Here is a 17,014-nt window from a genome sequence, read left to right on the forward strand (position 1 = left end):
AGAAAGAAAGAAGAAAGAAAGAAAGAAAGAAAGAAAGAAGAAAGAAAGAAAGAAAGAAAGAAAGAAAGAAAGAAAGAAAGAAAGAAAGAAAGAAAGAAAGAAAGAAAGAAGGAAAGAAAAGAGGGAGGGAGGGAAAGAAAAGAAGAGAAGTGAAAAGGAAAGAAGAGCCTTCATAATTGCCTATGGTCAGGTCTGAAAGATCACACATAAATTTTGGCCTGGAGCAACACTCCTCAGCTTCCAGGGCCTGGGTCCATCCTTCCAAAAGCAGACCACACTGTTGGTATGTTCACTCCCAAGTGTGGTCAGGTAGAAGCTATATGCAAGGGACGTAGATGGCAGTTGGGCATGTGGACTGCAGGTATTTATAGCTGCACATGTGTAGGCCCCTCACATTGTAAGAGAAGTAAGAGTGAGAAGTAGAGGGAGTAAGCTGTGGTCCAGAGGCAGGCACCTGGGAACCAGGGTGGCTTTCCCTGTACTGCCACCTTTTGGCATGGAACTTCATAGATTCTCAGGATTCTAAATTTGAATCTGGCCTTCCAGGGTTGTGAAAGTAGTTTGTCAAGGTAAGAGGTAGGAACATATTTAATTTAACACTTTATTAGGTTTATTTTTTTAAGATTTTATTTATTTATTTGAGAGACAAAGAGAGAATGAGCAGTGGGGAGGGGCAAAAGAGAGAGAGAGAAGCAGACTCCCTACTGAGCAGGAAGCCCAATGCAGGGCTCAATCCCAGGATGCAGAGATCATGACCTGAGCCAAAGGCAGACGCTTAACTGACTGAGCCACCCAGGCGCCCCAGGTTTACTTTTTATTTATTTTTATTGTAACAAAAAGCACCATAACATAAAATTTACCATCTTAACTAATTTTTTTTAAGATTTTATTTATTTATTTGACAGAGAGGGACATAGCAAGAGAAGGAACACAAGCAGGGGGAGTGGGAGAGGGAGAAGCAGGCTTCCCGCCAAGCAGGGAGCCTGATGTGGGGCTTGATCCCAGCATCCTGGGATCATGACCTGAGCCAAAGGCAGACACTTAATGACTGAGCGACCCAGGCACCCCCACCTTAACTATTTTAAGTGTATAGTTCAGGAGTTTTAAGTGTATTTGCATTGTGAAACAGATCTCTGGAACTTTTTCATCTTACGTCTAAAACTCTGTACCCATCAAATAATAATTCCCCTTTTCTTCTATCTTGCAACCCCTGGTAACCACTATTTTACTTTCTGTTTCTATGAATTTGACTATTTAGATACCTTATATAAGTGGAATCATACAGTATTTGTCTTTATGTGACTGACTTCTTTCACTTAGCATAATATCTTTTTTTTTTTTTGCACAAAAGCTTATAGCAGCTTTATTTCTAATAGCCAAAACCCAGAAATAATGTAGACATCCTTCAATGGGTGAACAATTAAACAATGGTTATAAATCCATAGCATGAAATATTGTTCAGCAATTTAAAAAAGAACAAACTATTTAAAAAAACTATTGATAGAACAACCTGGATGACTCTCCAGAGAATTATCACTTAGCATAATATCTTAAAGGTTCACCCATTTTGTAGCATGTGACAGTATTTCTTTACTTTTTAGGAATCAGTAATTTTCCTATGTATATACCACATTTTGTTTCCTTATGCATTGTCAATGGACATTTGGGTTGCTACAAATATCTCTTTAAGATCCTACTTTCAGAGGTGCCTGGGTGGCTCAGTCAGTTAAGCATCTGCCTTCAGCTCAGGTCATGATCCCGGGGCCCTGGGATCGAGCCCCGTGTGGGGCTCCCTGCTCACTGGAGAGCCTGTTTCTCCCTCTTCTTTTGCCTCTCCCACCCCCCCAACTCATGCTCTCTCTCTGTCTCATTCTCTCACTACCTCAGATAAATAAATAAAATCTTTAAAAAAATAAAAAAAATAATAATTCATTAGTTCAACTAATGAATCATTGAACATTATATCAAAAACTAATTATGTACTATACCTTGACTAATTGAATTTAAATGAAATAATAATAATAATAATAATTTTTAAAAAAAGAACCTACTTTCAGTTCTTTTAGATATATACCCAGAAGTGGGATTGCTAGGTCATGTGGTAGTTCTATTTTTAATTTTTTGAAGAACTTCCATACATTTTCCACCATTGTACAATGGTGGAAATTCAGTCACACCATTTTACAAACCCACCAATAACACATACAGGTTCCAGCTTTTCCATATCCTCACCAACACTTGTTTTTGGTTTTCTTTTATAGTAGCCATCCTAATGGGTGTGAGGTGATATTTCATTGTGGTTTTGACTTGCGTTTTCCAATGATTAGTGATATTGAGCATCTTTTCATTTGTTTGTTGACCATCTATATATCATCTTTGGGGGAATGTCTATTCAAGTCTTTCTTAATCCATTTGAGCTGCTGTAACACAATACAATAGATTGGGTGTCTTATAAACAACAGAAATTTATTTCTCACAGTTCTGGAGGCTGGAAAGTCCAAGATGAAGGTACTAGGAGATTCTGTGCCTGGTGGGAGCCAGCTTTCTGGGTTATAGATAGCCAACTTCTCCCTGTAACCTCACATGATGGCAGGGGAAAAGGAGCTCTCTGGGGTCTCTTGTATAAAAGCAGTAATCCCATTTATGAGAGTTCTGCCCTCAGGATCTAATCACTTCCCAAAGGTCCTACCTCCACATACAGTCACACTGGATTAGGTTTCAACACATGAATTTGGGAGGCATACAAACATTCAGTCCACAGCAAAGTCTTTTGTTCACTTTTTAATCAGGTTGTTTTTGTTGTTGTTGAATTATAAGAGTTCTTTATATATTCCAGATACTACCTGCTTATCAGTTATATAATTTACAAATATATTCTCCTATTCTATAGTTTGGTTTTTTGGCTCTATTAATTGTGTCCTTTGATTCACAAAAATTTGCAAGTTTGATGTAGTCCCATTTGTCTGTTTTTCCTTTCATTGCCTCTTTACTCTCACATCCAGAGATACTGATTGTGTCACCTAGGTGATGTGCATAACAATGCCTGTCATGTAAATAGATGCAGGATAATAGGCATTTCTATTCCCTCTCCATTTCCCTTTGTTTCACTCAAGAAACCCAAGCCAAACCAACATAAATAAAGCTAGATAGATGATAGATGATAGATGATAGATAGATAGATGATAGATAGATGATTGATGGGTAGATGATAGATAGATGATAGATATCGATACAGATTTTTTACATTTATAGATAGATATTTTAGATTGTAACTTAGAAAACACACAACCCATATTAAAGAGAACATGGGTCATGTGGAAATTGAGGTTTTTTTATTCTCCTCCCTGTCTGTTCTGTTTGCTTACTAGACTTCCCCAGGATGGTTCTTAATCTACCCGCTACCTCTTTCTTCAATCAGAGATGGACAGAAGTGTTGCTTCTCCTCTGTCTCTTTCTGGAAGATGACAATGGAAAGTCATAGGCTCCCCACTCCCTTCCTGCAGCATCATTCCTCTGCCCCATCTTCTGCTTCAGAAATTCAGGCAGAAAACCTTCTAAAAATGTCAGCTGTCTTAGAAAAGAGTCATCAAATTACACACTGATGCCAAAATGCAAGTGCAGCAGAGACAGCCCACTACTGATCTGCCTGGAAGTCCAGGGGAACCTTTGAGAGGAAGGAGCTTTTAGACCAGGAAACAGAGTTGGAACATTTGGCTGACCTATGACAAGCAGCAAAGTGCTAGCTCCGGTCATGCTCTTTACAGTTGTGGCCCAGCAGTTTCCAATCATGAAAGCAGATTCCTGCGAGAAGGACAAATGAAGAAAATTGGAAAAGTAGATAAAAAGATAAAGAAATGGCTTCTTAGAGTCTCTACTCTAAGATGATTGCTCCTCAAGCTCCTCCTACTCCTCTTTTCTAATTCAGGACTGCCTCAACACTATATTCCTGTCCCAGCATCTGTTTCTCCAAAATCCATGCCCAGAAGGCTGTCTACATGGACAGCTCTTGTAGGAACTCCTTGCCCATTGCAATCACCATGAAGATGACTGATAAACATGGCACCTCTCTGGCTTCTCACATTAGCGCAGACATAGGCTACTTCCCTGAGCAAAGTGAAAGGGCAGCTCTCACATTACATTCTATTTCCCAATTATTTTTTCTCTCTGTTTTTTTATATACAATCATCCCTCTGATGGCTAGTGATCCTTAGCTGTCCTGATATGTTTAAGAGACAGTAACAAGTTGACTGAACAATCATTGTAATTGGGCCAGACTTGTCAACTAGTGGACTTTGTTTTAGGGGAAGGGTGATCTGTGTGGGCCACTTTACTGGGGCTAACCATACAACAATATTTGTAGTTCTGTTTTCTTAGGCAGGTTCATTTCATCAGAGAAGAGCCCAACAATCTTCTAATCTCAGGGTGTCAAGGAGGATACCCATAATCAGGCTAGCTGCAAACATTCTTAGAATCCAGCAGTTCAAAGAATCTGTAGATCTCACCATTGACTACAGAGTCATAAACTTAATCCTCCTCTTTTCAGTACAGAGGCATGCCCACCCTGTTCTGAAGGGCTTGTTGACCCCACTCCAGATCTCTCTGGCTCAAACTCTCTAAAAGTCAACTTAGTTTTTTCTGACAGGTAGATTAGGGGAAGAAGAATTGCAAAACCTCAATATCTAAACAGAATGATGAGCAGAATCAGTGAACATTTAAATAAAATTTTCTGCCATATTTACTATAAATTGAAAGCTACTTAATATCTCTGAGCCTCAGCTACCTCAATTGTTAATAATATTCCCTACTTCAGCCTTGAGGTATTGGGAAACTCATGAAATGGGTCCTTTTTTGTACTTCTTACAGGTAAACCCAAAAAATAGTATCATGATACATGAGATATTTTTCTTATATAATCAGAGGGGAAAATGAAAAATGCCTGGCTCTATGCTACAATATTGCAATATATTATGCAATTCATATTTATAACAACCATATTAGGGAAGTATTATTTGCATTGTACAAATAAATACACAGAAGTTTAAAAAGATGAAAATACTTAGATCAAATCTGCATGGTTAGTAATAGGTAGAAAAGAGATGCAAACACACATTTAGACTGACTCAAAAAAATCATGTTCTCTAATGTTTATAACAATGACTAGAAATCTGTGGTCACAAATCTAGGTGAACTCCAGGTTAAAATGAAAACTTGATTCTCAGAGATATACAAATCTTATAGCAGCATCATACAGTGAAAACTATATAGGCTTTGTTATTAGGTTGATTTTAATCCAAACTCTGATGCTTTCATTTACTGCAAAAGCAACGAGGTGCCCCACTGGGTTCTTCTGAGAGTGAAAGAATTGCCAGTGCCAATCACCAAAGGAATAAATAGATTCTGAAAAACAACTTGTAAGAAGACGTCAGAGTTGGAAAAAAGAGGACCTGGCTTTTCTTTCTCAGTCTAAACTTTGAGAGATAGACAAGTCCAAATGTGATCTTGGACAATAAGGGTAAAGGATGATGTTTTAAATATAGGTTTTATTATAAAATAATAAATTATAATATTATAATATTATAAAACCTTTGCCAACAGATGAGGAGATGACTGACATTGAAAAGATAATTTGCAAGCAAATATTTGCAAAAGATAAATCTGATAAAGGACTGTTATCCAAACACAAACTCTTAAAACTAAACAATGAGAAAATGAACTACCTTATTTAAAAATGGGCTAAAGACTTTAACAGATACCTCACCAAAGAAGATATACAAATGGCAAATAAGCATATGAAAAGATGCCCCACATCATTCTCATCAGGGAAATGCAAATTAAAACAATAAGATACTACTACACACCTATTAGAATGACCAAAATCAAGAATACTGACAACACCATATGCTGGCATAGATGTAGAGCAAAAGGAACTCTTATTCATTGCTAGTGATAATGGAAAATGGTACAGCCACTTTGGAAGACAGTTTGGCAGTTTCTTACAAAACTAAACATACTGTTATCATACAATCCAGTAATTGTACTCCTTGATACTTACCCAAAGGAGTTGAAAAACCTATACATGGATGTTTATAGTAGCTATATTCATAATTGCCAAAACCTGGAAGCAACCAAGATGTCCTTCAGTTTGTGAATGGGTAAATAAGCTGGGGTATATCCAGACAATGGAATATTATTCAGAGCTAAAAAGAAATAAGCTGTCAAATCATGAAAAGACATAGAAGAACCCCAAATGCATATCAAGAAGTGCAAGAAGCCCACTCTGTGACAATCTGGAAAAGGCAAAACTATGGAGACAGTAGAGAGTTTAATGTTTGTCAGGGCCTCTGGGGGAAGAAAGGATGGACAACTGAAACACAGAGGATTATTAGGGAGATTATTACTCTGTGTGGCACTATAATGGTTATACATATAACAGATACATGTGAGGTTTGCAAGCAAACCTCCAATTCATCCAAACCTATAAAATAACAACACCAAGTGAACCCTAATGTAAACTATGGATTTTGGGTGATAATAATGTATAAGTGTATGTTCATCAATTATATAAAATGTACAAATGTGATGGGAGATGTTGATAATGAGGGAGGCTGTGCATGTGGGAAGGCAGGAGATACATGGGAAATCTCTGTACTGCTACCCAAGTTGCTGTGAGCTTAAAACTGCTCTAAAGAAAAATAATGTCTTTTTTTTAAAAGACGGTGTTTCATATTCACAGTTCCCAAGAGAAAGGAGCATGCCATATACTCTAGGGGCCACACAGGAAAGCACTAGGATTGGTCATGAGACAGAAGGAGAGGCAGCAATTGGACAAGACACTTTCTGTTTTCTAAGAAAGAATGGGCAAGGAAGAGTAAGCAGGATTAGGATTGGCTAGTTTAAATAATTTCAGCTGATGGGGTGGCAATCCTTATATCAGACAAATTAGATGTTAAACCAAAGACTGTAATAAGAGATGAGGAAGGACACTATATCCTACTTAAAGGGTCTATCCAACAAGAAGATCTAACAATTGTAAATATCTATGCCCCTAACATGGGAGCAGCCAATTATATAAGGCAATTAATAACAAAAGCAAAGAAACAACATTCACAACAATACAATAATAGTGGGGGACTTTAAGACCCCCCCTCACTAAAATGGACAGATCATCTAAGCAAAAGATCAACAAGGAAATAAAGACTTTAAATGACACACTGGACCAAATGGACTTCACAGATATATTCAGAACATTCCATCCCAAAGCAACGGACTACACATTCTTCTCTAGTGCCCATGGAACATTCTCCAGAATCGATCACATCCTAGGTCATAAATCAGGTCTCAAATGGTACCAAAAGATTGGGATCATTCCCTGCCTATTTTCAGACCACAATGCTTTGAAACTAGAACTCCATCACAAGAGGAAAGTCGGAAAGAACTCAAATACATGGAGGCTAAAGAGCATCCTACTAAAGAATGAATGGGTCAACCAGGAAATTAAAGAAGAATTAAAAAAATTCATGGAAACCAATGAAAATGAAAACACAACTATTCAAAATCTTTGGGATGCAGCAAAGGCAGTCCTAAGAGGAAAGTATATAGCAATACAAGCCTTTCTCAAGAAACAAGAAAGGTCTCAAGTACACAACCTAACCCTACACCTAAAGGAGCTGGAGAAAGAACAGCAAATAAAGCCTAAACCCAGCAGGAGAAGAGAAATAATAAAGATCAGAGCAGAAATCAATGAAATAGAAACTAAAAGAACAGTAGAACAGATCAACGAAACTAGGAGCTGGTTCTTTGAAAGAATTAACAAGATTGATAAACCCCTGGCCAGACTTATCAAAAAGAAAAGAGAAATGACCCAAATCAACAAAATCATGAATGAAAGAGGAGAGATCACAACCAACACCAAAGAAATACAAACAATTATAAGAACATATTATGAGCAACTCTATGCCAGCAAATTAGATAACCTGGAAGAAATGGATGCATTCCTAGAGATGTAGAAACTACCAAAACTGAACCAGGAAGAAATAGAAAACCTGAACAGACCTATAACCACTAAGGAAATTGAAGCAGTCATCAAAAATCTCCCAAAAAACAAAAGCCTAGGGCCAGATGGCTTCCCAGGGGAATTCTACCAAACATTTCAAGAAGAATTAATACCTATTCTTCTGAAACTGTTCCAAAAAATAGAAATGGAAGGAAAACTTCCAAACTCGTTTTATGAGGCCACCATTACCTTGATCCCCAAACCAGACAAAGACCCCATCAAAAAGGAGAATTACAGACCAATATCCTTGATAAACATGGATGCAAAAATTCTCCCCAAAATACTAGCCAATAGGATCCAATAGTGCATTAAAAGGATTATTCACCACGACCAAGTGGGATTTATTCCTGGGCTGCAAGGTTGGTTCAATATCCACAAATCAATCAATGTGATACAATACATTAATAAAAGAAAGAACAAGAATCATATGATCCTCTCAATAGATGCAGAAAAAGCATTCGACAAAGTACAGCATCCTTTCTTGATCAAAACTCTTCAGAGTATAGGGATAGAGGGCACATACCTCAATATCATAAAAGCCATCTATGAAAAACCCACAGCGAATATCATTCTCAATGGCGAAAAACTGAGAGCTTTCCCCCTAAGGTCAGGAACGCAGCAGGGATGTCCACTATCACCACTGCTATTCAACATAGTATTAGAAGTCCTAGCCCCAGAAATCAGACAACAAAAAGAAATAAAAGGCATCCAAATCAGCAAAGAAGAAGTCAAACTCTCACTCTTTGCAGATGATATGTTACTTTATGTGGAAAACCCAAAAGACTCCACCCCAAAACTGCTAGAACTCATACAGGAATTCAGTCAAGTGGCAGGATATAAAATCAGTGCACAGAAATCAGTTGCATTTATATACACCAACAACAAGACAGAAGAAAGAGAAATTAAGGAGTCGATCCCATTTACAATTGCACACAAAACCATAAGATACCTAGGAATAAATCTAACCAAAGAGGCAAAGGATCTGTACTCAGAAAACTATAAAATACTCATGAAAGAAATTGAGGAAGACACAAAGAAATGGAAAAACTTTGCATGCTCATGGATTGGAAGAACAAATATTGTGAAGATGTCAATGCTACCTAGAGCAATCTACACATTCAATGCAATCCCTATCAAAATACCATCCACCTTTTTCAAAGAAATGGAACAAATAATCCTAAAATTTGTATGGAACCAGAAAAGACCCCGCATAGCCAGAGGAATGTTGAAAAAGAAAAGCCAAGCTGGCGGCATCACAATTCCGGACTTCAAGCTCTATGACAAAACTGTAATCATCAAGACAGTATGGTACTGGCACAAAAACAGACACATAGATCAATGGAACAGAATAGAAAGCCCAGAAATGGACCCTCAACTCTATGGTCAACTAATCTTCGACAAAGCAGGAAAGAATGTCCAATGGAAAGAAGACAGTCTCCTCAACAAATGGTGTTGGGAAAATTGGACAGCCACATGCAGAAGAATGAAACTGGACCGTTTCCTTACACCACACACAAAAATAGACTCCAAATGGTTGAAAGACCTAAATGTGAGACAGGAGTCCATCAAAATCCTAAAGGAGAACACAGGCAGCAACCTCTTCGACCTCAGCCACAGCAACTTCTTCCTAGAAACAGTGCCAAAGGCAAGGGAAGCAAGGGCAAAAATGAACTATTGGGACTTCATCAAGATAAAAAGCTTTTGCACAGCAAAAGAAACAGTCAACAAAACCAAAAGACAACCAACAGAATGGGAGAAGATATTTGCAAATGACATATCAGATAAAGGGCTAGTATCCAAAAGCTATAAAGAACTTCTTAAACTCAACACCCAAAGAACAAATGATCCAATCAAGAATTGGGCAGAAGACATGAACAGACATTTTTCCAAAGAAGACATCCAAATGTCCAACAGACACATGAAAAAGTGCTCAACATTGCTCAGCATCAGGGAAATCCAAATCAAAACCTCAATGAGATACCACCTCACACCAGTCAGAATGGCTAAAATTAACAAGTCAGGAAACAACAGGTGTTGGCGGGATGCAGGGAAAGGGGAACCCTCCTACACTGTTGGTGGGAATGCAAGCTGGTGCAACCACTCTGGAAAACAGTATGGAGGTTCCTCAAAAAGTTGAAAATAGAGCTGGCCTATGACCCAGCAATTGCACTACTGGGTATTTACCCCAAAGATGCAAATGTAGTGATCCGAAGGGGAACGTGCACCCCGATGTTTATAGCAGCAATGTCCAATAGCTAAACTATGGAAAGAGCCAAGATGTCCATCGACAGATGAATGGATAAAGAAGAAGTGGTATATATATACAATGGAATATTATGCAGCCATCAAAAGGAATGAAATCTTGCCATTTGCAATGACGTGGATGGAACTGGAGGGTATTATGCTGAGCGACATAAGTCAATCAGAGAAAGATGTGTATCATATGACCTCACTGATATGAGGAATTCTTAATCTCAGGAAACAAACTGAGGGTTGCTGGAGTGGTGGGAGGTGGGAGGGATGGGGTGGCTGGGTGATAGACATTGGGGAGGGTGTGTGCTCTGGTGAGCGCCATGAATTGTGTAAGACTGTTGAATCACAGACCTGTACCTCTGAAACAAATAATACATTATATGTTTAATAAAAAAGAAGAGAGCAGGAAGGGAAAAATGAAGGGGGGAGGAATCGGAGGGGGAGATGAAACATGAGAGACTATGGACTCTGAGAAACAAACTGAGGGTTCTGGGGGGGGTGGGGGGATGGGTTAGCTTGGTAATGGGTATTAAAGAGGGCATGTACTGCATGGAGCACTGGGTGTTATACGCAAACAATTTATCATGGAACACTACATCAAAAACTAATGATGTAATATATGGTGATTAACATAACATAATAAAAAAGAAAAGAAAAAAAAAATCTTAGAAGAGAACACAGGCAGTAACTTCTTTCACATCAGCCATAGCAACTTCTTTCTAAATATGTCTCCTAAGGCAAGGGAAACAAAAGCAAAAATAAACTACTGGGGCCACCTCAAAATAAAAAGCTTTTGCACAGTGAAAGAAATAACCAGCAAAACTAAAAGGCAACCTACAGAATAGGAGAAGATATTTGCAAATGACATATCTGGTAAATGGTTAGTATCCAAAATATATAAAGAAGTTATCAAATTCAACACCCAGAAAACAAATAATCCAATTTAAAAATGGGCAGAAGACATGAACAGATATTTTCCAAAGAAGACATCCAGATGGCCAACAGACCCATGAAAGGATGCTCATCATCACATATCCTCAGGGAAATGCAAATCAAAACTACCATGAGATATCACCTCACACCTGCCAGAATGGTTAAAATCAACAACACAAGGAACAACAGGTGTTAGCAAGGATGCAAAGAAAGTGGAACCCTCTTACACTGTTGGTGGGAATGCAAACTGGTGCAGCCACTCTGGAAAACAGTATGGAGTTTCCTCAAAAAGTTAAAATAGAACTACCTTATGATCTAGCAACTGCACTGCTGGGTATTTACCAAAAGAATACAATACTAATTCAAAGGGATACATGTACCCTGTATGTTTATAAGTAGTATTTACAATAACCAAGACGTGGAAGCAGCCCAGGTGTCTATTGATTAATGAATGGATAAAGAAGATGTGGTATATATATACAGTGGAATACTATTCAGCCATAAAAAAGAATGAAATCTTCCCATTTGCAACGAGGTGGATGGAGCTAGAGAGTATTATGCTAAGCAAGATAAGTCAGTCAGAGAAACATAAATACCATATGATTTCACTCATATGTGGAATTTAAGAAACAAATGAACAAGCAAAGGGAAAAAAATAAGAGAGAGAGACAAAGCAAGAAACAAACTCTTAACTGTAGAAAACAAACTGATGGTTACCAGAAGGAAGTGTGGGGGGATGGGTGAAATAGGTGATGGGATTAAGGAGTGCACTTATTGTGATGAACACAGGGTGATGTATGGAACTGTTGATTCACTATATTGTACACCTGAAACTAGTATAACACTGTCTATTAACTAACGGGAATTAAAATAAAAACTTTAAAAAAGAAAAAAATGTAATATTAAAAAGTTATTTTTAAAAAGTTATTTATTGAGAAGTTACATTAAATTACTATATATAGAATCAGATAGTAAAATGCTAAAATATCATACTTTCAAAATGAAATCTGCAAGGGCAGCAATAAAGCAAGTAAATGTGGCAGAAAGGAAAACAATGTAGATTAGAATTCTCAAGGGTCTGGATTCTAGTCCCCCTTGTGGAACCAGTTAGGTGTAAGGCCCTGGAAAACATACATAATATTTCTAAGTTTCCAATGTCTATTAAATAAGGAGGTTAGATAAAATGGTTTATAAGCCCCATACAAGATTAAATGATTTGTGATTATAGAAAAAATGCATAAGACAGTCTTGGAATACTCAAGGTAGGTCAAGGGACAAAGAAAATAGATATGCATTAAGCATTCATCCAAACATAAAGACTTAAAATTCTCTTTCTTTACAGAAGAGGAAAAAAAAACTGGAACTTGGATCCCTCATTTAAAACACACACACACTAACAAAGCATTGTATCTCCTTCTCCATATACTACTTTCTCAAAAATTTTTCTTTCCAAGGTTTTCCTCAAGGTAACTTTGACATCCTTGTTCCTCAAACTATAGGTCAGTGGGTTTAACATGGGCACTACAATGGTATAGAACAGAGAGGACACTTTCCCTTGGTTAAGGGGCAAAATGGAAGGTGGTATGAGATACATGAAAGCCCCAGAACCAAAGAAAAGAGATACCACAATTATGTGAGAGCTGCACGTACTGAAAGCTTTGGACCTGGCCTCAGTGGAGTGAATGTGGAGAATGCTGGAGAGAATCAGAGCATAAGAGATGAAGATGGTGACAATGGGCATTCCAATGTCAATGGCCACACAGACGAAGACCACCAGCTCGTGCACATAAGTGCTGTTGCAGGAGAGCTCAAGGAGAGGAAGGATGTCACACATGAAATGATTGACAAAATTGTCAGCACAGAAAGTCAGACTTGCTATGCTTCCCATGTGGACCATGGTCCCTGAAAATCCCATCACATAGACACCCAACAAAAGGAATAAACAGACCTGAGGAGACATGGTGACAGTGTACACCAGTGGTTTACAGATGGCGACATAGCGGTCCTATGCCATCGCTGACAGGAGGAAGGACTCAGAAATGACGAAGAAGCAGAAGAAAAAGAGTTGAGTCATACACTCTGCGTGCAAGATGATGTTCTTCTTTGAGACAAAACTCTTCAGCATTTTGGGGGTGATGGTAGTGGAGTAACAAATCTATCAAGGAGAGGTTGAAAAGGAAAAAGTACATGGGGGTGTGTAGGCGAGAATTCAACCCAATCAGGGTTATCAGTCCCAGATTCCCCAGCAGAGTGACCATGTAGAAACCTAGAAACAGGGAGAAGAGAGGGATCTGGAGTCCCGGCTGGTCTGTTAAGCCTGCGAGGATAAACTCTGTCACAGAAAAGTTCTTAGCTGCCATTTTCCTCTTGGGGATGGGTGGAGGAAGGGCAGTCTGGGGAAAAGAAAAGAGAACCAGTTAGAAAGAAACACCACCACTCTCTCAGTATCCATCCCCCACTTTGGAGAATGGAATCCACAGAGAGAGATTTGAACGTTAGTATGTTAGGAAGGGTTTTACTGTTTGCAATGGATCTGTCTTACACCCCAAGTGACTTTAACTTCCAGAGAGAACAGTTAGGGTCTAAACTTTGCCTCCAGAGAGAAAGCAGTAATTTATTCATATCCATATAGATGTTTTTAGATATTTAAATTAGTCCATTTTCTGTCCTTCTCTCTCCTGCCTATGCTTCCATTGCTGACACCTAAGCCTCTTCCCTGAAGAGGGTCCTGTGAGAAGACACTGTGACTTCTCAGAACACCCACAACTGGGTCACTGCTGTCAACCAAGAAGGTGAGGCCACGTTTTTCCAGTCTCCCCTAGATCAAGTGGTTTAATGATCATTTTTTAAAGCTAACACTTATTTAAGGTGTTCCTATGAGAGGCTATGTACTAAGAGCTATGTCACAAAATTATTATCCCAATTTGCACATGAGACAAAGGAGTTAGGTACCTAACGAAAGTCCCCAAAATACTGAGGTGCAGCCTGAAGGTAAACTTTGGCAGTCTTTCACATTTGCACTCATAACCACTAGGTTACCTGACTCACCAGGGTTAGGAACATACTCACCTTCCTTTAGTTCAGATCTATAAAGCTATTATTCTCTACTGTTTCTTGACCACATTGTCCTGGAACCCAAAAATGACCATAATGAACAGAAAATGATAGGTTGAGCTAAGAACTCTCTCCTCTCAGTCTGGTGCAAAGGATCAAAAACTCTAAGTTATCTTTCAGGCCTTTCTGCACTGAAGAACATGATTTCCAATTGTTAATTTGCCCAAAAGCCCCTCTAGCTATAAGAAAAGAGACAGTGCCTTTTCCTGACCAGAGGACAACAGGAGAATAAGGAGTTTTATTAGGATTACAGATCTCAGTGGCCTGATAATTAAGACAGAGATTCCCTGAAAAGCATTTCATCAGAGATTACTTTCCCAAAGGAATAAGAAATGTTTGTTTATAGCCTTGATATTGCTTGATTTGGCTCATAAAGACAATTACTTTAACAAATATTTATCCAGTACTATTAAAAGAAAAATCATTGTGAAAAAAATTATCATCATTACTATTTCTTGAATACATAGTAATGTACCTGACACAGAACCCTTCTACTGACTTCTGGCTGCCAAGAATCCAAAACACTATATAAATATATCCTTATTAATTCCTCACAATAATAATACTCATTTTAAACATAAGTTGCTCACAGACAATTTGTTTCAGAGCCCACATGCCTAGGTCTGTCTGACTCCAGGCCCCTATTTTGTAACCACTAGACTAAGCTTCCTCCTGATGAAAGTTACTGAAAATCCATAAAGCTAGGGTCCTTGCCTTCTTGGATCTGGCAAACTCTTGTAAAGTAACAAATAAATATGCAATAACTTTAATAAAAAGTGGCAAGAATAAGGAAAGATTAACACAAAGGGCTATCATAAATTAGGGTAGGACATTCAATAATCTATTCATATCCCAATTCATTCTAGGAATAATTGCACTACATCTAGCTCAAAAAAGAAGGTAGACTTCTCTGATCCCCTAACCCTCTCTTCCCATGGAGTTTAAGTTTAATGGTACAATATCTATCAGGTAAATGTTCCCAACCTCTGCCAAGAACAGCCTTTTTCTAAATTACTAACTGGTCAGAACTCCCTTTGACTGTCCCTGCCTTCCACCCACTTTTCTTGGACCACTACTCTCTACTGGCTTTCTAGCTTCTTGGTGCTCTCAAATTGAATCCTAGTGGATCAGATTCTCAGTGTAGGGACACATCCAAATTTGTTCTTCCTCTTCTGTTGCTTTTGTCTTTTTCTGTTTTTTTCTCTTCACACCAGCTTCTGCCTTGACAAAAATGTCTATCCTATGACTTGATCTCTCAGAGCTATAGTTACTTTAATATCAAGCCCACACACTAATAGAATTTTAGACCTGAAAAGACTTGGGAAATTATCAAATCCAGTATTTCCCAAACCTGGCTGAGCACCACAATTACTTAGAGTGTTTATTAAAAAGAAATTCTGGGGTCCCCACCCAAACCTTCTGTATCAGAATCTGTGCGGGTATGAGTACAGTAGCTGTATTTTTTTAATTTTCCCAAGTGAGTACAATCTCATCAACTTACGGATCCACAGAACTAATATTTACCCCCATCTTACATACAAAGACACTAAGGAGATCCCGAGAAGTAAAGCCATCTGCCCAAGGTCACAGATCGAATTTAGGTCTCCAGGCTTCCAGTTTCTCCTAGTCCGTGGGCCTGTATGCCCTCCTGCTGAGCTGGAATACAAAAGATCAGTGTTCATGGATGCCAGGACAGCTGAAATCTGTGGGGCAAGGCATGGAGAGGAAAAAGCCAAAGAAAAGAACCCTCAGGCATGTGCATCAAGGACTCCTTTGAGTTCATAGCTGAATTCTAAATTTTGTCTGTGCATGGCGAGACTCCAGATGTCTAGAACACAACAGCTGTTTGGAGTCTAGGAACTGAATAGAGGTCACAGAGGATGCACAGTACTGGGGAGCTGTTAGACTTCTGGCCTAGTGAGAGTAGAGAAGTTTTGATGAACAAACCAGACATTAAGATGAGACCCCTGAAAAAAAAAAAAAAAAAGATGAGACCCCTGAAATCCATACCCTAAGAGTGAGAACTAAGCCATCAGACTAAGGGCAAAATGGAACTAGACCCATCATAACAAAGGCTAAATCCAGGTCTCAGCAGGATCAAGGTGATCTGCTAGTAAATTAACTGCATCCCTAGAACAAAATGCAACAATCTGTAGAGAAGAACAACATAATCCACTGTCTCTATAATATATTTACAATTCCAGCCTCATAAAATAAAAAATTACTAGAAATACAGAGAAGCAAAAAATATGACCCATTATCAAGATGTAAAAATAGTCAGTAAAAGCAGATCCACATGTGACTTTAATGTTGCAATTAGTGACAAAGACTTTAACTACTATAATTATTTATGGAAATTTAGACAAAAGAAATACCAAATTGACTAACAGATAGAAAATCCCAACAGATTTATAAAAACAATAAAAAAAGGAAAATTTCAAAAAGAAAACTTAAAACTGAAAATATTGGAAATAAAGAATTCATTAGGTTGGTTTAATAGCAGACTGGACACAACCAAAGAAAGGATATTGAAAGCAAAACAGATCAACAGAAATAATCCATACTAAAATACATATAGAAAAAATAATAAAGAGGAATATAGGAACCAAAATCTTTAGAACAATGCTAAATGGTCCAACAGTTTCAAAAGGTGAGTTGAGT

At 38.2% G+C, this 17,014-nt stretch overlaps 1 protein-coding gene across 1 annotated transcript; it reads right to left on the reverse strand.

Annotated features, from left to right (window-relative positions):
- Positions 1 to 12,249: 12,249 nt before the first annotated feature.
- LOC116645895 (olfactory receptor 8B12-like) lies at positions 12,250 to 16,736 on the reverse strand. The gene is given in 2 exon segments (XM_032426417.1): positions 12,250 to 13,392; positions 13,394 to 16,736. Coding segments are annotated over 2 exon segments (966 nt in total). The 5' UTR covers positions 13,600 to 16,736; the 3' UTR covers positions 12,250 to 12,632.
- Between the last annotated feature and the right edge of the window lie 278 nt (positions 16,737 to 17,014).

This window comes from Phoca vitulina, unplaced genomic scaffold (assembly GCF_004348235.1).
Source record: "Phoca vitulina isolate PV1807 unplaced genomic scaffold, GSC_HSeal_1.0 scaffold34, whole genome shotgun sequence".
Lineage (NCBI taxonomy): Eukaryota > Metazoa > Chordata > Mammalia > Carnivora > Phocidae > Phoca > Phoca vitulina.